Genomic DNA, 27,053 nt, shown 5'->3' on the forward strand with positions numbered 1-27,053 from the left:
GGTGGATACGATCAAAACCAATGTTGATGGATCTGACAAGTACAAGGCCCGCTCTGTAGCCAAGGGATACAGTCAACAGATGGTGGAGACTATGGAGAAACGTTTTCTCCTCCTGCCGACCTGACTAGTGTGAGAGTGTTGATGCAGAAAGCTGCCCAGGAGGATCTGATCCGACATCAGATGGATGTTCAAACTGCCTACTTGCATCCAATTGATTGTGAGATTTACATGGAATGGCCAGAGGGTTATGATGTACAATCTCAGACAAATGAGAAGATGGTGTGTAGACTAGAGAAATCACTATCTGGGCTTAAACAATCGGGTCGAAACTGGAACAAAATGTTGCACGACTATCTATGTGAAAACATGTTTGTACAGAACCCAGCCGATCACTGTGTTTATACGAGAGAAACGGAACATGACGAGCTGATCATACTGATCTGGGTTGATGACCTGGTTATTGCAGCCAGTGACGAGGGAGCTTTAAAAGCAGTAAAAGAGATGCTTGCTGTGAAATTCCAAATGAAAGATTTGGGCAGACTGAAAAACTTTCTTGGCATCACTTTTGACCCGTGTAATGGACGTGTGACCATGTCACAGCAGAGCTATGTTGACAAGCTGCTTGACAGGTTTGATATGCAGGATTGTAAACCCAGGTCGACACCTTGTGAACCAAAACTGATTACACTGATCTGCAGAACATACAGAGGCAGTGGGTAGCCTCATCTACCTAACCTCATGCACCTGATCGGAGTTTTGTTGGAAGCAAACTGTCACAGCATGTCAGTGAGCCGACAGAAGAGCAGTGGACAACTGTTAAGCATGGACTGAAATACTTGAAGGGCACAGATGACAAAAAGTTGTGCTCCAGAAAATGTGATGGGCTGAGGTTGTTTGCTTCCAGTGATGCAGATTGGGCAGGTGATGCAACTGACCGACGCAGTACAACTGGTTCTTGTGTTAGTCTGAGTGAGAACGCTCCTCTGATTTCCTGGAAGACCAAGAAGAAGCCAACTGTAGCACTTCAACCTGTGAGGCAGAGTCCATGGCGCTGGCCGCCACCACACAAGAGTGTCTTATCTCAACTGCTTGAACATCTTGATGTCTGTATGACGTACCTACGATTTTTGAAGATAACCAAGGTACAATTGCATTAGCCAAGAATCCAGTCAGCAGACAGCGATGTAAGCACATTGATATAAAATACCATGTTGTGAGATCGACTGTTAATGACTGTAAAGTATGTTTGAAGTATTGCCCAACAGACCAGATGGTCGCTGACTTAATGACAAAACCAGCTGCTAAAGCAAAGCTGATTACTTTGTCCATGTTCCTGTTTGGGGTATAGCCAGTTAATTGCAGTTGGCTTCCATGTTTGTTTGTCTTGTTTGGTTTTGTTTGTATGATTTATGGTTGTCAATAATGTGTGATCAAGTGGGGGTGTTAATTGAGACTGATTGTGCTCCCAATTATTGTTTATACATTTCAGGTGTGTGTGTCATGTGACCACGGTCTATATAAGCTGATGCACCTGCAGACAATAAAGCACTACCATTCTTACAAACTTGCATCCAGTGTTTTTGTCTTCCCAAGTTTATATATGTTGAGTCGATACATGCAGTCAAGCTCTGCTGAACAGAGACAGACAGAGACAGACAGAGAGAGAGAGAGAGAGACAGGCAGGTGTGTGAGGACTCACTCAGAGCAGCTGATGAAGGAGGCAGCTTTGGTCCAAACTCCTCCCCCTTGTCTTTCTCTTGACTTGAGTTCTGAGCTGAAACATAAAGTTACAGTCTGACTGAGTATACACAAATATATGTATATATATACTACCTTTCAAAAGTTTGGGATCACTTAGAAATGTCCTTATTTTTCAAAGAAAAGCATTGTTTTTTTCAATGAAGATAACATTAAATCAATCATAAATACCCTCTCTACATTGTTAATGTGGTAAATGACTATTCTAGGTGGAAACGTCTGGTTTCTAATGAAATATCTCCAGAGGTGTATAGAGGCCCATTTCCATCAACGATCACTCCAGTGTTCTAATGGTACATTGTGTTTGATCATCGCCTTAGAAGACTAATGGATTATTAGAAAACCCTTGAAAACCCTTGTGCAATTATGTTAGCACAGCTGAAAACTGTTTTGCTGATGAGAGAAGCTATAAAACTGGCCTTCCTTTGAGCTAGTTGATTATCTCCGTGCAGCCCTTTAAATAAATAAAAAAGTTGATATTTCTTATATGTTTGACACAGTGAAAAACAGCCTGGGGTCAAATTGACCCCAAAGAACACCGACATTAAACATTGAATGGGGTCAAATTGACCCGAAAGGTAACAGGAGGGTTAAACATTCTGTTTAGGATGAAGATGTATTAATGTTCCATATGGAAGAAAACTGCTAAATAACTGCTGAGTTGCAGCACCATTGTATAGAAGAATGTATAAATGTATATATCCATCTTTTGTCATAAATCTCTATGTTCTCACAAAATATACCGAGAATATCGGTAATATGTGATTAATCATGATTAATCCACAAAAACCTGTGATTAACCCGATTAAAATTTTTAATCGTTTCACAGCCCTAATTCATATATATAATATATATATATGTTTATATTCATATATATATAATATATATAATATATATGTTTATATTCATATATATAATCATATATATATTCATATATATATATATATTCTGTAAACAGAATATATATATTCTGTATACAGAATATATATATTATGTATACATAATATATATATGTATACATATATATTATGTATATATATATCAGGCATGAAAACGGGTCAGGGGTGAACAAAGTGAGAAGGATAGGCGCGCGCGGGGGGGGGGGGGGGGGGGTGCTGGTGACTTCCACGAACATCGATGTTGGACGTTGTATGATAAACTGTAGGTCCTCCATTCTGACACCAAGACCAAGTCAGTGATCGGGCCCTATAATAATAGTAATATTGTGTATAATATGGTCATTCATGAACCAACTTCCTTTTTTTGTTGTTGGCGTGAACAAGTCTTCAAGTCTTGTGCTCTGCTGAGCCACGAGTCTGTTCCTTGAGTCTGTTCCTTGAATCTGTTCCTTGAATCTGTTCCATGAGTCTGGTCCTTGAGTCTGTTCCTTGAGTCTGTTCCATGAGTCTGTTCCATGAGTCTGTTCCATGAGTCTGTTCCATGAGTCTGTTCCTTGAGTCTGTTCCATGAGTCTGTTCCTTGAGTCTGTTCCTTGAGTCTGTTCCATGAGTCTGTTCCATGAGTCTGGTCCTTGAGTCTGGTCCTTGAGTCTGTTCCTTGAGTCTGTTCCATGAGTCTGGTCCTTGAGTCTGTTCCATGAGTCTGGTCCTTGAGTCTGGTCCTCGAGTCTGGTCCTCGAGTCTGGTCCTCGAGTCTGGTCCTCGAGTCTGGTCCTCGAGTCTGGTCCTCGAGTCTGGTCCTCGAGTCTGGTCCTCGAGTCTGTTCCTCGAGTCTGTTCCATGAGTCTGTTCCATGAGTCTGTTCCATGAGTCTGTTCCATGAGTCTGGTCCTTGAGTCTGTTCCTTGAGTCTGTTCCATGAGTCTGTTCCATGAGTCTGGTCCTTGAGTCTGGTCCTTGAGTCTGTTCCATGAGTCTGTTCCTTGAGTCTGTTCCATGAGTCTGGTCCTTGAGTCTGTTCCATGAGTCTGTTCCATGAGTCTGTTCCATGAGTCTGGTCCTCGAGTCTGGTCCTCGAGTCTGGTCCTCGAGTCTGGTCCTCGAGTCTGGTCCTCGAGTCTGGTCCTCGAGTCTGGTCCTCGAGTCTGGTCCTCGAGTCTGGTCCTCGAGTCTGGTCCTCGAGTCTGTTCCTCGAGTCTGTTCCTCGAGTCTGTTCCATGAGTCTGTTCCATGAGTCTGTTCCTTGAGTCTGGTCCTTGAATCTGTTCCTCGAGTCTGTTCCTCGAGTCTGTTCCTTGAGTCTGGTCCTTGAGTCTGGTCCTTGAGTCTGGTCCTTGACTCCTTGAGTCTGTTCCATGAGTCTGGTCCTTGAGTCTGGTCCTTGAGTCTGGTCCTTGAGTCTGGTCCTTGAGTCTGTTCCTTGAGTCTGTTCCTTGAGTCTGTTCCATGAGTCTGTTCCATGAGTCTGTTCCATGAGTCTGTTCCTTGAATCTGTTCCTTGAGTCTGTTCCATGAGTCTGTTCCATGAATCTGTTCCATGAGTCTGTTCCATGAGTCTGTTCCATGAGTCTGGTCCTCGAGTCTGGTCCTCGAGTCTGGTCCTCGAGTCTGGTCCTCGAGTCTGTTCCTCGAGTCTGTTCCATGAGTCTGGTCCTTGAGTCTGGTCCTTGAGTCTGGTCCTTGAGTCTGTTCCATGAGTCTGTTCCTTGAGTCTGTTCCTTGAGTCTGTTCCATGAGTCTGTTCCATGAGTCTGTTCCATGAGTCTGTTCCTTGAGTCTGTTCCTTGAGTCTGTTCCATGAGTCTGTTCCATGAGTCTGTTCCATGAGTCTGTTCCATGAGTCTGTTCCATGAGTCTGTTCCATGAGTCTGTTCCTTGAGTCTGTTCCTTGAGTCTGTTCCATGAGTCTGTTCCATGAGTCTGGTCCTTGAGTCTGTTCCATGAGTCTGTTCCATGAGTCTGTTCCTTGAGTCTGGTCCTTGAGTCTGTTCCTTGAGTCTGTTCCATGAGTCTGTTCCATGAGTCTGTTCCATGAGTCTGTTCCATGAGTCTGTTCCATGAGTCTGTTCCATGAGTCTGTTCCTTGAGTCTGTTCCATGAGTCTGTTCCTTGAGTCTGGTCCTTGAGTCTGTTCCATGAGTCTGTTCCATGAGTCTGTTCCTTGAGTCTGTTCCATGAGTCTGTTCCATGAGTCTGTTCCTTGAGTCTGTTCCTTGAGTCTGTTCCTTGAGTCTGGTCCTTGAGTCTGTTCCATGAGTCTGTTCCATGAGTCTGTTCCATGAGTCTGTTCCATGAGTCTGTTCCTTGAGTCTGGTCCTTGAGTCTGTTCCATGAGTCTGTTCCTTGAGTCTGTTCCTTGAGTCTGTTCCTTGAGTCTGTTCCTTGAGTCTGGTCCTTGAGTCTGTTCCATGAGTCTGGTCCTTGAGTCTGTTCCTTGAGTCTGGTCCTTGAGTCTGTTCCTTGAGTCTGGTCCATGAGTCTGTTCCTTGAGTCTGTTCCTTGAGTCTGGTCCTTGAGTCTGTTCCTTGAGTCTGGTCCTTGAGTCTGTTCCATGAGTCTGTTCCATGAGTCTGTTCCTTGAGTCTGGTCCTTGAGTCTGTTCCATGAGTCTGTTCCATGAGTCTGGTCCATGAGTCTGGTCCTTGAGTCTGGTCCTTGAGTCTGTTCCTTGAGTCTGTTCCTTGAGTCTGGTCCTTGAGTCTGGTCCTTGAGTCTGTTCCTTGAGTCTGTTCTGCCTCTACCTGGTTGTCATGATCTTCTATACCATACCTGCCATAAATATCATGATACTGATACAATACCATAAAAACAGTATACCATGAATACGATACTGGTATATTTATCTAAAATAGTAATAAATAAAATATCTGTATGGTTCACTTTTTACCAACTTTTTCAACACTGAACAAATGTTAGTAATATTAGTTTTAGCCTACAAGATATGAATGAAACAACATGGAGCCGTCATAGCATTGATGATCCACTATGAGGCCGTTCTGTATCTGACCAGAGGATCCAGAGTTCATCCAGTTCATCAGCAGCTGGAGAGTTACACAACTTTACAGACTGAACTTAAACATTTCACTTCTGGCATCTTTTTTATTTTTAAAGCCGAAAATTCCGCCACTTAACGCCTCTCGCTGTGAGCGCTGCGCAGACAGCTCGACACGGAGCAGCGCGTGCGCTCTGATCGCTCTGTTAATGAAGTATCGATACTAAACATATGCTAAATCACATCGCTCTTAACGTACGTTACTTTGTTAGCATCGCTACACCGTGCAGCGTGACAGCAGCAGATGTAGCGGACTAACATTCAAGCTAACCTAAACCACCAAACGCTGAAGACATCTTGACGCTGATTGGCCGAGACGCGACACGTCCCATCAAAGATGTTTTATTGCGAAGAGCACCACTCCACATTTTCTCCGTGTCCCACTCCAATCTCATAAACGCCGGCCGGCCAATTCACCCCCCCCCCCACCCCAAAACAAAACTCTTCGGATCTACACGATTAACGTAAGTCACCTATTTTGGTTTCAAAACGGCGAATTTCGCCGAAAGGTGAGGGATTCTCATGCCTGATATATTCATATATATATACATTATATATATATGAATATGTATATATATACACACACACACACACACATATATATGTATATTTATGAATGTATATATAATGAACTGTTACCTTTCTGCTGGGAGGAGGTGACGGGGGAGGAGGTGATGGGGGAGGAGGTGACTCTGAAGAGGTTCAGCGGTTGCGGGTCGACCGGGTCCTCCTTTGAGTCCTTCACCTCTTCCTCCTCCTCCTCCTCCTCCTCCTCCTCGTTGCTCTCTCCCTCTGATGAAGAGGAGGACTCGTCATCAGAGGAGCAGAAGATGGCCTTGAACAGATCCATGGGGGGACGGCTCTCCTCCTCCTCCTCCTCCTGCTCCTCCTTCGTCTTCCTCTGTATGAAGAGAACACACATGAAGCCTCCTGGCTGGCTCCTGGTCTCCAGAGGATCTTTACAGTTTACCTTGGAGGAGGGGGGGGAGGAAGGTGGCTCGAGTTTGATCTCAGTCTGGTTTCTTGCAGCAACAAGGAGTTCACTCAGCGGGTCCTCCTCCTCCTCCTCCTCCTTCTTCTTCTCCTCCTCCTTCTTCTGGTCCGAAACATCCCACCTGGACCTCTTCCCAGCCTCTGGAGGCTTGAGAGGAGCTGGAGAGGAGAAGAGGAGAGGAGGAGAGGAGAAGGTGTCACACTTTGAGCGATGCGATCCTCCTCCCATGGTCAGAGCTGTACCTGAAGGCATCGTCATGGTCAGAGCTGTACCTGAAGGCATCGTCATGGTCAGAGCTGTACCTGAAGGCATCGTCATGGTCAGAGCTGTACCTGAAGGCATCGTCATGGTCAGAGCTGTACCTGAAGGCATCGTCATGGTCAGAGCTGTACCTGAAGGCATCGTCATGGTCAGAGCTGTACCTGAAGGCATCGTCATGGTCAGAGCTGTACCTGAAGGCATCGTCATAGTCAGAGCTGTACCTGAAGGTACCGTCATAGTCAGAGCTGTACCTGAAGGCATCGTCAGGAAGCTGAACACGGAGAACTTGTCTCTCTTCACGGAGGGAACGCCCACCAGGCTGGAGCTGAGAGTACACCAAGTACACAGAGTACATCACAGAGTACACCAAGTACATCACAGAGTACACCAAGTACATCACAGAGTACACCAAGTAGTAGTAAATGTACTACCTGCTGTAGGGTGTGTGTGTGTGTGTGTACCTGCTGTAGGGTGTGTGTGTGTGTGTACCTGCTGTAGGGTGTGTGTGTACCTGCTGTAGGGTGTGTGTGTACCTGCTGTAGGGTGTGTGTGTGTGTGTGTACCTGCTGTAGGGTGTGTGTGTGTGTGTGTACCTGCTGTAGGGTGTGTGTGTGTACCTGCTGTAGGGTGTGTGTGTGTGTACCTGCTGTAGGGTGTGTGTGTACCTGCTGTAGGGTGTGTGTGTGTACCTGCTGTAGGGTGTGTGTGTGTACCTGCTGTAGGGTGTGTGTGTGTGTGTGTGTACCTGCTGTAGGGTGTGTGTGTACCTGCTGTAGGGTGTGTGTGTACCTGCTGTAGGGTGTGTGTGTACCTGCTGTAGGGTGTGTGTGTGTATCTGCTGTAGGGTGTGTGTGTGTACCTGCTGTAGGGTGTGTGTACCTGCTGTAGGGTGTGTGTGTACCTGCTGTAGGGTGTGTGTGTGTACCTGCTGTAGGGTGTGTGTGTGTACCTGCTGTAGGGTGTGTGTGTACCTGCTGTAGGGTGTGTGTGTGTACCTGCTGTAGGGTGTGTGTGTACCTGCTGTAGGGTGTGTGTGTACCTGCTGTAGGGTGTGTGTGTACCTGCTGTAGGGTGTGTGTGTACCTGCTGTAGGGTGTGTGTGTACCTGCTGTAGGGTGTGTGTGTGTACCTGCTGTAGGGTGTGTGTGTGTGTACCTGCTGTAGGGTGTGTGTGTACCTGCTGTAGGGGGGGGGGGTGTTGAACCTCTTGCTCAGCAGGCGGTCCGGGTGCCACTCAAATGTTTCTCTGGTCAGTTTACCAAACAGCTTCATGTCCACAGCCTCCTGCTGGGGGTCCACCACGGCCTACACACACACACACGCGTTAACACACACACACGTTAACACACACACACACACACACACACACACACACACACACACACGTTAACACACACACACACGTTAACACACACACACGTTAACACACACACACATTAACACACACACACATTAACACACACACACACGTTAACACACACACACACACACCTCATGGTCCCGGTGGTCCAGGTGCTGGTCCTGGTCCCGGCAGTCCAGGTGCTGGTCCTGGTCCCCGGGGCCCGTGGCCCGGGTGAAGCGGGAGGAGAGGGAGGAGGAGGAGGGCCGGTAGAGCAGCGAGGCCCGGACGAACTCATCCCGCTCCCTGGAGCGCTCCCACTCCGTCAGGCCGTGGTCACCACTGTGCTCCAGACCACCTGAGACCACAGACCACCACAGACCACCTGAGACCACAGACCACCACAGACCACCTGAGACCACAGACCACCACAGACCACAGACCACCACAGACCACCTGAGATCACAGACCACCTGAGACCACAGACCACCACAGACCACCACAGACCACAGACCACCACAGACCACCTGAGATCACAGACCACCTGAGACCACAGACCACCACAGACCACCTGAGACCACAGACCACCGCGAGAGCTGAGGAACATGAAGCTGGGCTCTGCCTCATGAAGATGAGTGTTCTGCGTGATGAAGATGAAGGTGAGTGTTCTGCGTGATGAAGATGTGTGTTCTGCGTGATGAAGATGAGTGTTCTGCGTGATGAAGATGAGTGTTCTGCGGGATGAAGATGAAGGTGAGTGTTCTGCGTGATGAAGATGAGTGTTCTGCGGGATGAAGATGAGTGTTCTGCGTGATGAAGATGAGTGTTTTGCAGGATGAAGATGAAGGTGAGTGTTCTGCGGGATGAAGGTGAGTGTTCTGCGGGATGAAGATGAAGGTGAGTGTTCTGCGGGATGAAGATGAGTGTTTTGCAGGATGAAGATGAAGGTGAGTGTTCTGCGGGATGAAGATGAAGGTGAGTGTTCTGCGGGATGAAGGTGAGTGTTCTGCGGGATGAAGATGAAGGTGAGTGTTCTGCGGGATGAAGATGAAGGTGAGTGTTCTGCGGGATTAAGATGAAGGTGAGTGTTCTGCGTTATGAAGATAAGTGTTTTGCAGGATGAAGATGAAGGTGAGTGTTCTGCGGGATGAAGGTGAGTGTTCTGCGGGATGAAGATGAAGGTGAGTGTTCTGTGGGATGAAGATGAAGGTGAGTGTTCTGCGGGATGAAGATGAAGGTGAGTGTTCTGCGTTATGAAGATAAGTGTTTTGCAGGATGAAGATGAAGGTGAGTGTTCTGCGGGATGAAGATGAAGGTGAATGTTCTGCGTGATGAAGATGTGTGTTCTGCGTGATGAAGATGAGTGTTCTGCGTGATGAAGATGAGTGTTCTGCGGGATGAAGATGAGTGTTCTGCGTGATGAAGATGAGTGTTCTGCGGGATGAAGATGAAGGTGTGTGTTCTGCGGGATGAAGATGAAGGTGAGTGTTCTGCGTGATGAAGATGTGTGTTCTGCGTGATGAAGATGAGTGTTCTGCGTGATGAAGATGAGTGTTCTGCGTGATGAAGATGAGTGTTCTGCGGGATGAAGATGAAGGTGTGTGTTCTGCGGGATGAAGGTGAGTGTTCTGCATGATGAAGATGTGTGTTCTGCGTGATGAAGATGAGTGTTCTGCGTGATGAAGATGAGTGTTCTGCGGGATGAAGATGAAGGTGAGTGTTCTGCGTGATGAAGATGAGTGTTCTGCGGGATGAAGATGAGTGTTCTGCGTGATGAAGATGAAGGTGAGTGTTCTGCGGGATGAAGATGAAGGTGAGTGTTCTGCGGGATGAAGATGAAGGTGAGTGTTCTGCGGGATGAAGATGAGTGTTCTGCGTGATGAAGATGAGTGTTTTGCAGGATGAAGATGAAGGTGAAGGTGAGTGTTCTGCGGGATGAAGATGAAGGTGAGTGTTCTGTGGGATGAAGATGAAGGTGAGTGTTCTGTGGGATGAAGATGAAGGTGAGTGTTCTGCGGGATGAAGATGAAGGTGAGTGTTCTGCGTTATGAAGATAAGTGTTTTGCAGGATGAAGATGAAGGTGAGTGTTCTGCGGGATGAAGATGAAGGTGAGTGTTCTGCGGGATGAGGATGAAGGTGAGTGTTCTGCGGGATGAAGATGAAGGTGAGTGTTCTGCGGGATGAAGGTGAAGGTGAGTGTTCTGTGGGATGAAGATGAAGGTGAGTGTTCTGCGGGATGAAGATGAAGGTGAGTGTTCTGCGGGATGAAGGTGAGTGTTCTGTGGGATGAAGATGAAGGTGAGTGTTCTGCGGGATGAAGATGAAGGTGAGTGTTCTGTGGGATGAAGATGAAGGTGAGTGTTCTGCGGGATGAAGATGAGTGTTCTGCGTGATGAAGATGAGTGTTCTGCGTGATGAAGATGTGTGTTCTGCGTGATGAAGATGAGTGTTCTGCGTGATGAAGATGAGTGTTCTGCGGGATGAAGATGAGTGTTCTCGTGATGAAGATGAGTGTTCTGCGGGATGAAGATGAAGGTGTGTGTTCTGCGGGATGAAGATGAAGGTGAGTGTTCTGCGTGATGAAGATGTGTGTTCTGCGTGATGAAGATGAAGGTGAGTGTTCTGCGTGATGATGAGTGTTCTGCGGGATGAAGATGAAGGTGAGTGTTCTGCGTGATGAAGATGAGTGTTCTGCGGGATGAAGATGAGTGTTCTGCGGGATGAAGATGAAGGTGAGTGTTCTGCGTGATGAAGATGTGTGTTCTGCGTGATGAAGGTGAGTGTTCTGCGTGATGAAGATGAGTGTTCTGCGGGATGAAGATGAAGGTGAGTGTTCTGCGTGATGAAGATGAGTGTTTTGCAGGATGAAGATGAAGGTGTGTTCTGCGGGATGAAGATGAAGGTGAGTGTTCTGCGGGATGAAGATGAAGGTGAGTGTTCTGCGGGATGAAGATGAAGGTGAGTGTTCTGCGGGATGAAGATGAGTGTTCTGCGTGATGAAGATGAGTGTTTTGCAGGATTAAGATGAAGGTGAGTGTTCTGCGGGATGAAGATGAAGGAGTGTTCTGCGGGATGAAGATGAAGGTGAGTGTTCTGCGGGATGAAGATGAAGGTGAGTGTTCTGTGGGATGAAGATGAAGGTGAGTGTTCTGCGGGATGAAGATGAAGATAAGTGTTTTGCAGGATGAAGATGAAGGTGAGTGTTCTGCGGGATGAAGATGAAGGTGAGTGTTCTGCGGGATGAAGATGAAGGTGAGTGTTCTGCGTTATGAAGATAAGTGTTTTGCAGGATGAAGATGAAGGTGAGTGTTCTGCGGGATGAAGATGAAGGTGAGTGTTCTGCGGGATGAAGATGAAGGTGTGTTCTGCGGGATGAAGATGAAGGTGAGTGTTCTGCGGGATGAAGGTGAGTGTTCTGTGGGATGAAGTTGAAGGTGAGTGTTCTGCGGGATGAAGATGAAGGTGAGTGTTCTGCGGGATGAAGATGAGTGTTCTGTGGGATGAAGATGAAGGTGAGTGTTCTGCGGGATGAAGATGAAGGTGAGTGTTCTGCGGGATGAAGATGAAGGTGAGTGTTCTGCGGGATGAAGATGAAGGTGAGTGTTCTGTGGGATGAAGATGAAGGTGAGTGTTCTGCGGGATGAAGATGAAGGTGAGTGTTCTGCGGGATGAAGATGAGGGGGTACCTCGGTCTCCTTGTTTCAGGCGGTCCAGGTACAGGTCGTAGCGGGCCTGTTTGCTGGGGTTCTCCTCAAAGGGTCTGAAGGTCTGAGAGGAGGTATGGACTCCGCTCCACACTGCCAGAGCCTCTTGCTGCTGCCGAAGGTCGGAGGAGGCCCCGCCCCCCTCCTCCTGAGGCCCCGCCCACACCGCATTCTGGGAGGTGTTGGAGGTCAGGAGGGAGGAGCTGCGCATGCTGAGCAGCCGCTGCCTGTCTGCAGGCCTCAGCAGCTCCATGACGGAGCTGGGACCTGATCAGAGACCGGGAGATCAATACATTGATCAGAGACCGGGAGATCAATACGTGGATCAGAGACCAATAAATCTATTCCATATATTGATCAGGTGTCACATGGGATCATTCTAAAGCCGTGCAGGAAACAGGAAGTCCAAAGTTTACTTAAAACTGAGAAGAGTTCAAGGAATTCAGCTCAACCTATAAATCAATAACACATGTGATCTAAATCAATAATCAATAACATGTGATCTAAATCAATAACACATGTTATCTACATCAATAATCAATAACACATGTGATCTAAATCAATAACACATGTGATCTAAATCACTAATCAATAACACATGTGATCTAAATCACTAATCAATAACACATGTGATCTAAATCAATAATCAATAACACATGTGATCTACATCAATAACACATGTGATCTACATCAATAATCAATAACACATGTGATCTACATCAATAATCAATAACACATGTGATCTAAATCAATAACGCATGTGATCTAAATCAATAATCAATAACACATGTGATCTACATCAATAATCAATAACACATGTGATCTAAATCAATAATCAATAACACATGTGATCTACATCAATAATCAATAACACATGTGATCTAAATCAATAATCAAGAACATGTGATCTACATCAATAATCAATAACACATGTGATCTACATCAATAATCAATAACACATGTGATCTAAATCAATAACACATGTGATCTACATCAATAATCAATAACACATGTGATCTAAATCAATAACACATGTGATCTAAATCAATAATCAATAACACATGTGATCTAAATCAATAATACATGTGATCTAAATCAATAATCAATAACACATGTGATCTACATCAATAATCAATAACACATGTGATCTACATCAATAATCAATAACACATGTGATCTAAATCAATAATCAATAATGCATGTGATCTAAATCAATAATCAATAACGCATGTGATCTACATCAATAACACATGTGATCTAAATCAATAATCAATAACACATGTGATCTAAATCAATAATCAATAACACATGTGATCTACATCAATAATCAATAACACATGTGATCTAAATCAATAACACATGTGATCTAAATCAATAATCAATAACACATGTGATCTAAATCAATAATCAATAACGCATGTGATCTAAATCAATAATCAATAACGCATGTGATCTACATCAATAACACATGTGATCTACATCAATAATCAATAACACATGTGATCTTAATCAATAACACATGTGATCTAAATCAATAATCAATAATGCATGTGCTTTAAATCAAAAATCAATAACGCATGTGATCTAAATAAATAACACATGTGATCTACATCAATAACATGTGATCTAAATCAATAATCAATAACACATGTGATCTACATCAATAATCAACATGTGATGTACATGAACGAGCTGTCACCCTGCGGTGACCTTTGACCTCTACCTTGCAGGGCGTCTTCTCCCAGCAGCGCCCTCCGGTGGTCGGAGTCCAGCAGGTGGCGCCCCCCCTGGGGGGCCTCCTGCGGGACCATGTGGCCCCTGGAGACCCTGAGGGCCTCAGCCAGAGCCGGGCTGACCCCAGAGAGGGCCCCCGCATCCAGGGCCGGGCGGGGCCGGCGCACCGGGCGGTAGTCTCTGGGCAGGGGGGGGGGAAGACCTGTAGACCACATAACCAGATCAGAGAGGTCCTTAAGGGGGGGAAGACCTGTAGACCACAGAACCAGATCAGAGAGGTCCTTAAGGGGAAGACCTGTAGACCACAGAACCAGATCAGAGAGGTCCTTAAGGGGGGGGGGAAGACCTGTAGACCACAGAACCAGATCAGAGAGGTCCTTAAGGGGGGGAAGACCTGTAGACCACAGAACCAGATCAGAGAGGTCCTTAAGGGGGGGGGGAAGACCTGTAGACCACATAACCAGATCAGAGAGGTCCTTAAGGGGGGGAAGACCTGTAGACCACAGAACCAGATCAGAGAGGTCCTTAAGGGGAAGACCTGTAGACCACAGAACCAGATCAGAGAGGTCCTTAAGGGGAAGACCTGTAGACCACAGAACCAGAGCAGAGAGGTCCTTGAGGGGGGGAAGACCTGTAGACCACAGAACCAGATCAGAGAGGTCCTTAAGGGGGAAGACCTGTAGACCACAGAACCAGATCAGAGAGGTCCTTAAGGGGGAGACCTGTAGACCACAGAACCAGATCAGAGAGGTCCTTAAGGGGGAGACCTGTAGACCACATAACCCGATCAGAGAGGTCCTTAAGGGGAAGACCTGTAGACCACATAACCAGATCAGAGAGGTCCTTAAGGGGGGGGGAAGACCTGAAGACCACATAACCAGATCAGAGAGGTCCTTAAGGGGGAAGACCTGTAGACCACATAACCAGATCAGAGAGGTCCTTAAGGGGGGGGAGACCTGTAGACCACATAACCAGATCAGAGAGGTCCTTAAGGGGGGGAAGACCTGTAGACCACAGAACCAGATCAGAGAGGTCCTTAAGGGGGGGAAGACCTGTAGACCACAGAACCAGATCAGAGAGGTCCTTAAGGGGAAGACCTGTAGACCACAGAACCAGATCAGAGAGGTACTTAAGGGGGAGACCTGTAGACCACATAACCAGATCAGAGAGGTCCTTAAGGGGGGGGGAGACCTGTAGACCACATAACCAGATCAGAGAGGTCCTTAAGGGGGAATACCTGTAGACCACATAACCAGATCAGAGAGGTCCTTAAGGGGAAGACCTGAAGACCACATAACCAGATGAGAGAGGTCCTTAAGGGGGGGAAGACCTGTAGACCACAGAACCAGATCAGAGAGGTCCTTAAGGGGAGACCTGTAGACCACAGAACCAGATCAGAGAGGTCCTTAAGGGGAGACCTGTAGACCACATAACCAGATCAGAGAGGTCCTTAAGGGGGGGGGGAAGACCTGTAGACCACAGAACCAGATCAGAGAGGTCCTTAAGGGGGGGGGGGAGACCTGTAGACCACATAACCAGATCAGAGAGGTCCTTAAGGGGAAGACCTGTAGACCACATAACCAGATCAGAGAGGTCCTTAAGGGGGGGGGAAGACCTGTAGACCACATAACCAGATCAGAGAGGTCCTTAAGGGGGGGAAGACCTGTAGACCACATAACCAGATCAGAGAGGTCCTTAAGGGGGGGGGAAGACCTGTAGACCACATAACCAGATCAGAGAGGTCCTTAAGGGGGGGAAGACCTGTAGACCACAGAACCAGATCAGAGAGGTCCTTAAGGGGGAAGACCTGTAGACCACAGAACCAGATCAGAGAGGTCCTTAAGGGGAGACCTGTAGACCACATAACCAGATCAGAGAGGTCCTTAAGGGGAAGACCTGTAGACCACAGAACCAGATCAGAGAGGTCCTTAAGGGGAAGACCTGTAGACCACAGAACCAGATCAGAGAGGTCCTTAAGGGGGGGGGAAGACCTGTAGACCACATAACCAGATCAGAGAGGTCCTTAAGGGGAAGACCTGTAGACCACAGAACCAGATCAGAGAGGTCCTTAAGGGGGGGAAGACCTGTAGACCACAGAACCAGATCAGAGAGGTCCTTAAGGGGGGGGGGAAGACCTGTAGACCACATAACCAGATCAGAGAGGTCCTTAAGGGGGGGGGAAGACCTGTAGACCACATAACCAGATCAGAGAGGTCCTTAAGGGGAGGAAGACCTGTAGACCACAGAACCAGATCAGAGAGGTCCTTAAGGGGGGGGGAAGACCTGTAGACCACAGAACCAGATCAGAGAGGTCCTTAAGGGGGGGGGAAGACCTGTAGACCACAGAACCAGATCAGAGAGGTCCTTAAGGGGGGGGGGAAGACCTGTAGACCACAGAACCAGATCAGAGAGGTCCTTAAGGGGAGACCTGTAGACCACAGAACCAGATCAGAGAGGTCCTTAAGGGGGCTAGACCTGTAGACCACATAACCAGATCAGAGAGGTCCTTAAGGGGAAGACCTGTAGACCACATAACCAGATCAGAGAGGTCCTTAAGGGGGGGAAGACCTGTAGACCACAGAACCAGATCAGAGAGGTCCTTAAGGGGGGGGAGACCTGTAGACCACATAACCAGATCAGAGAGGTCCTTAAGGGGGGGGGAAGACCTGTAGACCACATAACCAGATCAGAGAGGTCCTTAAGGGGGGGGGAAGACCTGTAGACCACATAACCAGATCAGAGAGGTCCTTAAGAGGGGGGGAGACCTGTAGACCACATAACCAGATCAGAGAGGTCCTTAAGGGGAAGACCTGTACACCACATAACCAGAGCAGAGAGGTCCTTAAGGGGGGGGGAAGACCTGTAGACCACATAACCAGATCAGAGAGGTCCTTGGGGAAGACCTGTAGACCACAGAACCAGATCAGAGAGGTCCTTAAGGGGGGGGGGGAAGACCTGTAGACCACAGAACCAGATCAGACGGGTCCTTAAGGGGGGGGGGAAGACCTGTAGACCACATAACCAGATCAGAGAGGTCCTTAAGGGGAAAACCTGTAGACCACATAACCAGATCAGAGAGGTCCTTAAGGGGGGGAAGACCTGTAGACCACAGAACCAGATCAGAGAGGTCCTTAAGGGGGGGGAGACCTGTAGACCACAGAACCAGATCAGAGAGGTCCTTAAGGGGGGGGGGGAGACCTGTAGACCACATAACCAGATCAGAGAGGTCCTTAAGGGGGGGGAGACCTGTAGACCACATAACCAGATCAGAGAGGTCCTTCAGGGGAGACGCTCACCGGGGAGTCCCCCGCCGGGCTCTGGGCCACGGTGAAGCCCTCCAGGATCTTCCCCAGGTACGAGGCCTCTCTGCTCCTTCCTGTGGGCAGAGGGGTCCGTTACAACAGGAGACCTCCGGGGCCCCGGGAGACCTATTAGAGATTACACATGGTATTCTCCTGGTGTCCACCAGGGGCATTAATACTGTGTTATGGGCCGGTACCTGTGTTCTTGGTGTACTGCTGCGGGGCGGTCCAGCCGTACAGTCCGTCTCCAGGCTCCTCCCCCCCCAGCACCGTGTCGTATCTGGACAGGGAGTCTCTGTGGTAGACCTCTTCGTCATCATCGTCCTCCAGGGCCCCCACCCCAAACGCCTGTAGGTCAAATGTCAAAGGTCACAGCAGCGTCACAGGGCTAAGAGAACCTGCGAGGTGGGCGGAGCTCTCACCTGTCCGGCCACGCCTCCTCTGCCGGAGCCTCTCTGGTCCCCGAACAGCCGGCTCCTGGTCTCGGACCGAGGCCTGAACAGGTCCATGTGATCCGGGTCTCTGCGGCCCATCAGGGCCAGACCCGGATCCAGACTGCGGTACCCCAGACCCTGGACCCCCAGCCTGGGGGTGAAATCCACCGGAGTCACATCCTTGGGGGCAAAGGTCACGTCCTGTGGAGCGAACTCTTCCTCGTCTTCCTGAACCACATAAAATGTTAAGATTAGTCTCTCTCTCTCTCTCTCTCTCTCTCTCTCTCTCTCTCTCTCTCTCTCTCTCTCTCTCTCTCTCTCTCTCTCTCTCTCTCTCTCTGCGTGAGCAGACGTGTGGTTGTGGAGCAGAGGAGAGTTGTTTGGTTTAAAGGTGGTTTGTTTCCACGCTAAAGAGTGACTGGGTTAACAGGTATGTTTGTTGTATGTGGGTTCACCAGACTGTCTGTGTGAGTTCACGGAGGGTTTTGTTTGTGTGTCTGTGTGTGCGTTAGCGGCGTGCGGGGAGCTAACCGGCGGGCTAACGGGAAGCTAGCGGGGAGCTAGCATCATGGAGGACTTGAGCTTCCTCACGCGGGCACACGGGATTAGAGTGGCGCCGGTTTTCCCGTGCTCGGAGGAGGAGGAGGTGGGGCTGGCAGTGGGCGACGTGGTCGTGACGACTGCGTGAGGTCCGCTGCCCGTATGAACGGAGCGGTGGTTCTGTTCCTAGACAGCGTGCCGAAGGTGAACGAGGTGGTGCTGTCGGGGGTGGTGATCAGGGGCATCATGTGCCGGTGGCGCCGCTGGCCACACCGTCGGTCAGGGTCACCGTGGCCAACGTGCCTCCTTTTATACAAGAGGAGGTGATTTTGAAGGAGCTGGTGAAGCACGGGAAGGTGGTGTCCCGGCTGAAGAAGATCCCCTCAGGGTGGAAGTCCTCCCGGATGAGGCAGTGTGGTCCCACCGAGGCATCTCTCATGATCCTGAACAACAGGGCAGAAGAGCTCCCGGTGTTCATCAGGGTGGAGAGCTCTGCTCGGTGTTCATCAGGGTGGAGAGCTCTGCCGGTGTTCATCAGGTGGAGAGCTCTGCCTCCGGGTGTTCATCAGGGTGGAGAGCTCTGCCTCCGGGTGTTCATCAGGGTGGAGAGCCCGCCTCCGGTGTTCATCAGGGTGGAGAGCTCCGCCCGGTGTTCATCAGGGTGGAGAGCTCCGCCTCCGGGTGTTCATCAGGGTGGAGAGCTCCGCCTCCGGTGTTCATCAGGGTGGAGAGCTCTGCCTCCGGTGTTCATCAGGGTGGAGAGCTCCGCCTCCGGTGTTCATCAGGGTGGAGAGCTCCGCCCGGTGTTCATCAGGGTGGAGCCGCTCGGTGTTCATCAGGGAGGAGAGCCCGCCCGGTGTTCATCAGGGTGGAGAGCTCTGCCTCCGGTGTTCATCAGGGTGGAGAGCTCCGCCCGGGTGTTCATCAGGGTGGCCGAGCACAACTACCCCATTTACATCTCCTCAGGGAACGGGAAGTGCTTCATCTGTGGGGAGAGGGCACATAGCCAGGACTGCCACGGTGGAGAGCTGCTGAGCAGAACACCAGCAGGGCGGCTCCGGGGCGGAGCCAGGGGGCGGAGGGCACGGGGTACAGCAGGGGGGAGGGGAGCAACCAGACTGCAGGTACCCAGAGGGGAGGAGAGGGAGCAGAGGAGGATGGGGCCCCAGCAGGATGAGGAGAGAGCAGGCAGGCAGAGGGTGCCCAGCAGGTTGAGGTTGTGGAAGAGGAAGAGGAGGGGGGGACGGTCCAACAAGGTGAGGAGGAGAGGGGAGACGTCAGCACAGGCCAGGGGTGAGGAGGGTAGAGGAGGAGAGGAGAGAGGGGCAGGTGCTGAGGTGGCCCAACAAGGTGAAGAGGAGGACAAAGGAGAGTCAGAGGAAGAGAGGGGGGCAGGTGCCAGAGAGGTGGTGCTGTCGGACAGTGAGGTGGACATGGAGGGGGAGGAGCCTCAGAGTCCCCCGGCTAAAGAGGAAGAGGAGGGAGGAAGGAGAAAACCCACAGGCCAAGAAGGTGACGGCGGGCAGACGGAGGTCGAGGAGGAGAGGGGCGGAACCAGAGTCCAGCTCGGAGGAGGAATCTACTCTTCCTCACTACAGTGTGGAGGAGTTGAAAGACTTCCTCCGCAAGACGAAGCAGATGTGGCACGTCCAGGTGAAGGACTACTTCTGCCAGGACAAGTTCTTCCTCTCTGCCACCTTCCTCACGATGAAGACGAGAGAGGAGCCTTCACTCAGCAGGAGTTCTTCAGGTTGAAGAAGATCCTGTGACCTCAGGAAGGTGCTGCTGGTGGAGGACGAGGAGAAGAGGGCGAGAGGCGAGGGCGACTGAGGGCAGGACACCTCCTGGCCTCAGGGAGCAGCTTTTTTTTTTTGTTATAAAAGAACTTGAACCATGAACAATTTTCTTTTTCAGGATTGGTGCTGCAGTTAGAGTTTTGTGTTGATTGCAATTTGGTTTATGTGGTGCACAGTTTGAAATAAAGTTTTTTTCAAAAATCAAAAATCTCTCGCTCTCTCTCACACTCTCTCTCTCTCACACTCTCTCTCTCACTCTCTCTCTCACACTCTCTCTCTCACTCTCTCTCTCACTCTCTCACTCTCTCTCTCTCACACTCTCTCTCTCTCTCACACTCTCTCACTCTCTCTCACACTCACACTCTCACTCTCTCACTCTCACCCCCTCTGAGTCCTCTGATCCAGCAGGGGCCAGCACACATCCATAGAGTCGGCTTCCTCCAGCTGTGAAGAGAGAAAGTGTGTGTGTGTATATATATATAAATAAATATATACATTATATATATAATATATATACATATATTATATATATATATATAATATCTGTATTATATAATATATAGATACACATGTATCTACATATTATATAATACATATATAAATTATATAATATATGTATTATATATGTATTATATAATATATGTATTATATAATATAATTATATATACACATATAATTATATATATAATATATGTAATATATATACACATGTGTACATGTCCCTCAGTGTAAACAGGCCTCTGACCTCTCTGACCTCTCTGCTGTCGGCCAGCCTTCCTCTTCACTCGAGGCCCGACCCCCTGACCCTCCCTCCAGCCCATCCTGCTCAGCAGCTCCACCCCCACGGACGACCTGTGGGAGGAAACAAACGCACCTCCATTCATATACACATCACCTGGTCCCAGTAGACCTGGTCCCAGTAGACCTGGTCCCAGTAGACCTGGTCCCAGTAGACCTGGTCCCAGTAGACCTGGTCCCAGGTAGAGGTCCAGGATGAGGTCACCTGGCCGGGGCGATCAGCTGCTCCAGCAGCAGGTCTCCGGGGATGGAGGCGCTCTGGGCCTTCACGGCTCTGGCCGTCTCTCTGGTGGCGTCTGTGCGGCTGGACGAGAACTCCTGACTGGTCCTGATCTCTGAGGGGGCGATGCCATGCTCGCCGAGGTCCTGACCGCCACAACAACAACAACAACACTCAGTCCCTCCAGCAGCAGCCTTCAGATAACATGAACCCCGAGTCAGGACTGGAGATCACAATGAAGATTTGATGTGGTCTGCAGATGTGCTGGTGGTCTTGGTTGGTATGTTCTATGTGGTGGTCTTGGTTGGTATGTTTCTATGTGGTGGTCTTGGTTGGTATGTTCTATGTGGTGGTCTTGGTTGGTATGTTCTATGTGGTGGTCTTGGTTGGTATGTTCTATGTGGTGGTCTTGGTTGGTATGTTTCTATGTGGTGGTCTTGGTTGGTATGTTTCTATGTGGTGGTGGTCTTGGTTGGTATGTTTCTATGTGGTGGTCTTGGTTGGTATGTTTCTATGTGGTGGTCTTGGTTGGTATGTTTCTATGTGGTGGTCTTGGTTGGTATGTTTCTATGTGGTGGTCTTGGTTGGTATGTTCTATGTGGTGGTCTTGGTTGGTATGTTCTATGTGGTGGTCTTGGTTGGTATGTTCTATGTGGTGGTCTTGGTTGGTATGTTCTATGTGGTGGTCTTGGTTGGTATGTTCTATGTGGTGGTCTTGGTTGGTATGTTCTATGTGGTGGTCTTGGTTGGTATGTTCTATGTGGTGGTCTTGGTTGGTATGTTTCTATGTGGTGGTCTTGGTTGGTATGTTTCTATGTGGTGGTGGTCTTGGTTGGTATGTTTCTATGTGGTGGTCTTGGTTGGTATGTTCTATGTGGTGGTCTTGGTTGGTATGTTTCTATGTGGTGGTCTTGGTTGGTATGTTTCTATGTGGTGGTCTTGGTTGGTATGTTCTATGTGGTGGTCTTGGTTGGTATGTTTCTATGTGGTGGTCTTGGTTGGTATGTTTCTATGTGGTGGTCTTGGTTGGTATGTTCTATGTGGTGGTCTTGGTTGGTATGTTTCTATGTGGTGGTCTTGGTTGGTATGTTTCTATGTGGTGGTCTTGGTTGGTATGTTCTATGTGGTGGTCTTGGTTGGTATGTTTCTATGTGGTGGTCTTGGTTGGTATGTTCTATGTGGTGGTCTTGGTTGGTATGTTTCTATGTGGTGGTGGTCTTGGTTGGTATGTTTCTATGTGGTGGTCTTGGTTGGTATGTTTCTATGTGGTGGTGGTCTTGGTTGGTATGTTTCTATGTGGTGGTCTTGGTTGGTATGTTCTATGTGGTGGTCTTGGTTGGTATGTTCTATGTGGTGGTCTTGGTTGGTATGTTTCTATGTGGTGGTCTTGGTTGGTATGTTCTATGTGGTGGTCTTGGTTGGTATGTTTCTATGTGGTGGTCTTGGTTGGTATGTTCTATGTGGTGGTCTTGGTTGGTATGTTCTATGTGGTGGTCTTGGTTGGTATGTTTCTATGTGGTGGTCTTGGTTGGTATGTTTCTATGTGGTGGTCTTGGTTGGTATGTTCTATGTGGTGGTCTTGGTTGGTATGTTCTATGTGGTGGTCTTGGTTGGTATGTTCTATGTGGTGGTCTTGGTTGGTATGTTCTATGTGGTGGTGGTCTTGGTTGGTATGTTTCTATGTGGTGGTCTTGGTTGGTATGTTCTATGTGGTGGTCTTGGTTGGTATGTTTCTATGTGGTGGTGGTCTTGGTTGGTATGTTCTATGTGGTGGTCTTGGTTGGTATGTTCTATGTGGTGGTCTTGGTTGGTATGTTTCTATGTGGTGGTCTTGGATGGTATGTTCATGTGGTGGTGGTCTTGGTTGGTATGTTCTATGTGGTGGTCTTGGTTGGTATGTTCTATGTGGTGGTGGTCTTGGTTGGTATGTTTCTATGTGGTGGTCTTGGTTGGTATGTTTCTATGTGGTGGTCTTGGTTGGTATGTTTCTATGTGGTGGTGGTCTTGGTTGGTATGTTTCTATGTGGTGGTCTTGGTTGGTATGTTCTATGTGGTGGTGGTCTTGGTTGGTATGTTTCTATGTGGTGGTGGTCTTGGTTGGTATGTTCTATGTGGTGGTCTTGGTTGGTATGTTCTATGTGGTGGTGGTCTTGGTTGGTATGTTCTATGTGGTGGTCTTGGTTGGTATGTTCTATGTGGTGGTCTTGGTTGGTATGTTCTATGTGGTGGTCTTGGTTGGTATGTTTCTATGTGGTGGTGGTCTTGGTTGGTATGTTTCTATGTGGTGGTGGTCTTGGTTGGTATGTTTCTATGTGGTGGTGGTCTTGGTTGGTATGTTTCTATGTGGTGGTGGTCTTGGTTGGTATGTTTCTATGTGGTGGTGGTCTTGGTTGGTATGTTCTATGTGGTGGTCTTGGTTGGTATGTTTCTATGTGGTGGTGGTCTTGGTTGGTATGTTTCTATGTGGTGGTGGTCTTGGTTGGTATGTTTCTATGTGGTGGTGGTCTTGGTTGGTATGTTCTATGTGGTGGTCTTGGTTGGTATGTTCTATGTGGTGGTCTTGGTTGGTATGTTCTATGTGGTGGTCTTGGTTGGTATGTTCTATGTGGTGGTGGTCTTGGTTGGTATGTTTCTATGTGGTGGTGGTCTTGGTTGGTACCTCCTCGTCCATGAAATCTTGAGGTCTGGCATTTTGTTTCTCAGCTTTCTGTTGCCGTGACGACACAAAGGTTGACGGGGCCCAGCCTAACAAAAACAACAACAGATACTGAACCATTGATCTGGTCTCACGTCATCAGAACACACACAGGAGGTCCTGGTCCAGGTCCTGGTCCAGGTCCTGGTCCAGGTCCTCCCACACTGAGGCACTGACCCTCCTTGGTGCCCACGGTGTTGAAGTATCCGGCGGAGAAGCCCCCGGTGAAGGCCCCGTGGAACCTCTGGAAGCGGCCGCGCTCGTCCCTCACCGTCTGCTCATGCAGCGGCACGGGCTTCTTCCTGGGCTCGTCTGCAGGGACACAGAGTACACACAGAGTACACACAGAGTACACACAGTACACACAGTACACACAGAGTACACACAGTAACACAGAGTACACACAGAGTACACAAAGTAACACACAGTACACACAGAGTACACAGAGTACACACAGTATACACATAGAGTACACACAGTATACACAGATAACACAGAGTACACACAGAGTACACACAGAGAACACACAGAGTACACAGAGTACACACAGAACACACAGTACACACAGTACACACAGTACACAGAGTACACACAGAGTACACAGAGAGTACACACAGGGTACACAGAGAGTACACACAGGGTACACAGAGTACACACAGAGGACACACAGAGTACACACAGAGTACACAGAGTACACACAGAGGACACAGAGTACACACAGAGTACACACAGAGAACACAGAGTACACACAGAGAACACACAGAGTACACATAGAGAACACACAGAGTACACACACAGAGTACACAGAGTACACACAGAGTACACAGAGTACACAGAGTACACACAGAGTACACAGAGTACACACAGAGTACACAGAGTACACACAGAGTACACACAGAGTACACACAGAGTACACAGAGTACACAGAGTACACACAGAGTACACAGAGTACACAGAGTACACACAGTACAGGGTACACAGAGAGTACACACAGGGTACACAGAGTACACACAGAGTACACAGAGTACACACAGAGTACACACAGAGTACACACAGAGTACACACAGAGTACACACAGAGTACACACAGAGTACACAGAGTACACACAGAGTACACACAGAGTACACACAGAGTACACACAGAGTACACACAGAGTACACACAGAGTACACACAGAGTACACACAGTATACACAGAGTACACACAGAGTACACACAGAGAACACAGAGTACACAGAGTACACACAGAGTACACACAGAGAACACAGAGTACACATAGAGAACACACAGAGTACACATAGAGAACACACAGAGTACACATAGTACACACATAGTACACACAGAGAACACAGAGTACAATATTTTCACAGTAACATCTGTCTCCTCAGAGTCATCCTTCACACTAGTAGAGCATCCTGTCTCCTCTGTCCTTCACACTAGTAGAGCATCCTGTCTCCTCTGTCCTTATCCTTCACACTAGTAGAGCATCCTGTCTCCTCTGTCCTTATCCTTCACACTAGTAGAGCATCCTGTCTCCTCTGTCCTTCACACTAGTAGAGCATCCTGTCTCCTCTGTCCTTATCCTTCACACTAGTAGAGCATCCTGTCTCCTCTGTCCTTATCCTTCACACTAGTAGAGCATCCTGTCTCCTCTGTCCTTATCCTCCACACTAGTAGAGCATCCTGTCTCCTCTGTCCTTATCCTTCACACTAGTAGAGCATCCTGTCTCCTCTGTCCTTATCCTCCACACTAGTAGAGCATCCTGTCTCCTCTGTCCTTATCCTTCACACTAGTAGAGCATCCTGTCTCCTCTGTCCTTATCCTCCACACTAGTAGAGCATCCTGTCTCCTCTGTCCTTATCCTCCACACTAGTAGAGCATCCTGTCTCCTCTGTCCTTATCCTCCACACTAGTAGAGCATCCTGTCTCCTCTGTCCTTATCCTTCACACTAGGAGAGCATCCTGTCTCCTCTGTCCTTATCCTCCACACTAGTAGAGCATCATGTCTCCTCTGTCCTTATCCTCCACACTAGTAGAGCATCCTGTCTCCTCTGTCCTTATCCTCAACACTAGTAGAGCATCCTGTCTCCTCTGTCCTTATCCTTCACACTAGTAGAGCATCCTGTCTCCTCTGTCCTTATCCTTCACACTAGTAGAGCATCCTGTCTCCTCTGTCCTTATCCTCCACACTAGTAGAGCATCCTGTCTCCTCTGTCCTTCACACTAGTAGAGCATCCTGTCTCCTCTGTCCTTATCCTTCACACTAGGAGAGCATCCTGTCTCCTCTGTCCTTATCCTTCACACTAGTAGAGCATCATGTCTCCTCTGTCCTTATCCTCCACACTAGTAGAGCATCCTGTCTCCTCTGTCCTTATCCTTCACACTAGGAGAGCATCCTGTCTCCTCTGTCCTTATCCTCCACACTAGTAGAGCATCCTGTCTCCTCTGTCCTTCACACTAGTAGAGCATCCTGTCTCCTCTGTCCTTATCCTTCACACTAGGAGAGCATCCTGTCTCCTCTGTCCTTATCCTTCACACTAGGAGAGCATCCTGTCTCCTCTGTCCTTATCCTTCACACTAGTAGAGCATACTGTCTCCTCTGTCCTTATCCTCCACACTAGTAGAGCATCCTGTCTCCTCTGTCCTTATCCTTCACACTAGGAGAGCATCCTGTCTCCTCTGTCCTTATCCTCCACACTAGTAGAGCATCCTGTCTCCTCTGTCCTTCACACTAGTAGAGCATCCTGTCTCCTCTGTCCTTATCCTTCACACTAGGAGAGCATCCTGTCTCCTCTGTCCTACAGACTAAACCAGTACACAACACAGCTGGGTTAGAGGGCCCATTAGGATGCTAAGCTAACCTCTTAGCATCCCCCTGCCGGCCCTCCAGCCCCTCGTGGCCCGGTTCTCGCCCCATGAATCGGCCGTTAACGGTCCACGGTGAGCGCCGCGGGCCGCGGAGGCCTCAACGCGCCTCTACCTTCAGCCAGCGGCTCCAGAGGAACTCCGTAAGTCACGAAGTCCTCTTCGTTGTCTGCGTCCGACGCCATGTTCCTGTGAAGTACGGAGGCCCGGACGGACACACTTGGTTCTCTGCGGGTTTCTGTTGGGCGTTTCAGCGCCCCCTGCTGTGTCGGAGTGGGACCACAGGTCTTTACTGCACTGCCTCTTTACAACACACGACTACTACAACAACAACAACAACAACAACAACAACAACAACTACACTGCCTCTTTACAACACACGACTACTACTACAACAACAACAACAACAACAACTACACTGCCTCTTTACAACACACGACTACTACAACAACAACAACAACAACAATTACACTGCCTCTTTACAACACATGACTACTACAACAACAACAACAACAACAACAACTACACTGCCTCTTTACAACACACAACTACAACAACAACAACAACACTGCCTCTTTACAACACACGACTACTAACAACAACAACAACAACAATACACTGCCTCTTTATAACACAGACTACAACAACAACAACAATAACTA

At 48.6% G+C, this 27,053-nt stretch overlaps 1 protein-coding gene across 7 annotated transcripts in view; it reads right to left on the reverse strand.

The window, feature by feature from the left end:
• Nucleotides 1-26,616, reverse strand: part of gpatch1 (G patch domain containing 1) — a 30,621-nt gene extending 4,005 nt beyond the window's left edge. For 2 of the 7 annotated variants that reach the window (XM_056411933.1, XM_056411930.1), the window contains exons 1-17: nucleotides 26,507-26,616; nucleotides 23,705-23,839; nucleotides 23,492-23,577; nucleotides 20,818-20,978; nucleotides 20,560-20,666; nucleotides 20,197-20,258; nucleotides 17,467-17,706; nucleotides 17,242-17,392; nucleotides 17,039-17,170; nucleotides 14,590-14,604; nucleotides 13,732-13,932; nucleotides 11,991-12,275; nucleotides 8,456-8,688; nucleotides 8,142-8,269; nucleotides 7,216-7,289; nucleotides 6,349-6,861; nucleotides 1,700-1,774 (exon numbers count right to left, since the gene is read on the reverse strand). In XM_056411933.1, coding sequence (XP_056267908.1) covers nucleotides 1,700-1,774; nucleotides 6,349-6,861; nucleotides 7,216-7,289; nucleotides 8,142-8,269; nucleotides 8,456-8,688; nucleotides 11,991-12,275; nucleotides 13,732-13,932; nucleotides 14,590-14,604; nucleotides 17,039-17,170; nucleotides 17,242-17,392; nucleotides 17,467-17,706; nucleotides 20,197-20,258; nucleotides 20,560-20,666; nucleotides 20,818-20,978; nucleotides 23,492-23,577; nucleotides 23,705-23,839; nucleotides 26,507-26,576 — 2,668 coding nt within the window. In that variant the 5' untranslated portion in view covers nucleotides 26,577-26,616. The other 5 variants (XM_056411936.1, XM_056411932.1, XM_056411934.1 and 2 more) reach the window with 5 other exon arrangements.
• Nucleotides 26,617-27,053: the final 437 nt, after the last annotated feature.

This window comes from Pseudoliparis swirei, chromosome 4 (assembly GCF_029220125.1).
Source record: "Pseudoliparis swirei isolate HS2019 ecotype Mariana Trench chromosome 4, NWPU_hadal_v1, whole genome shotgun sequence".
NCBI classification, from domain to species: Eukaryota; Metazoa; Chordata; class Actinopteri; order Perciformes; family Liparidae; genus Pseudoliparis; species Pseudoliparis swirei.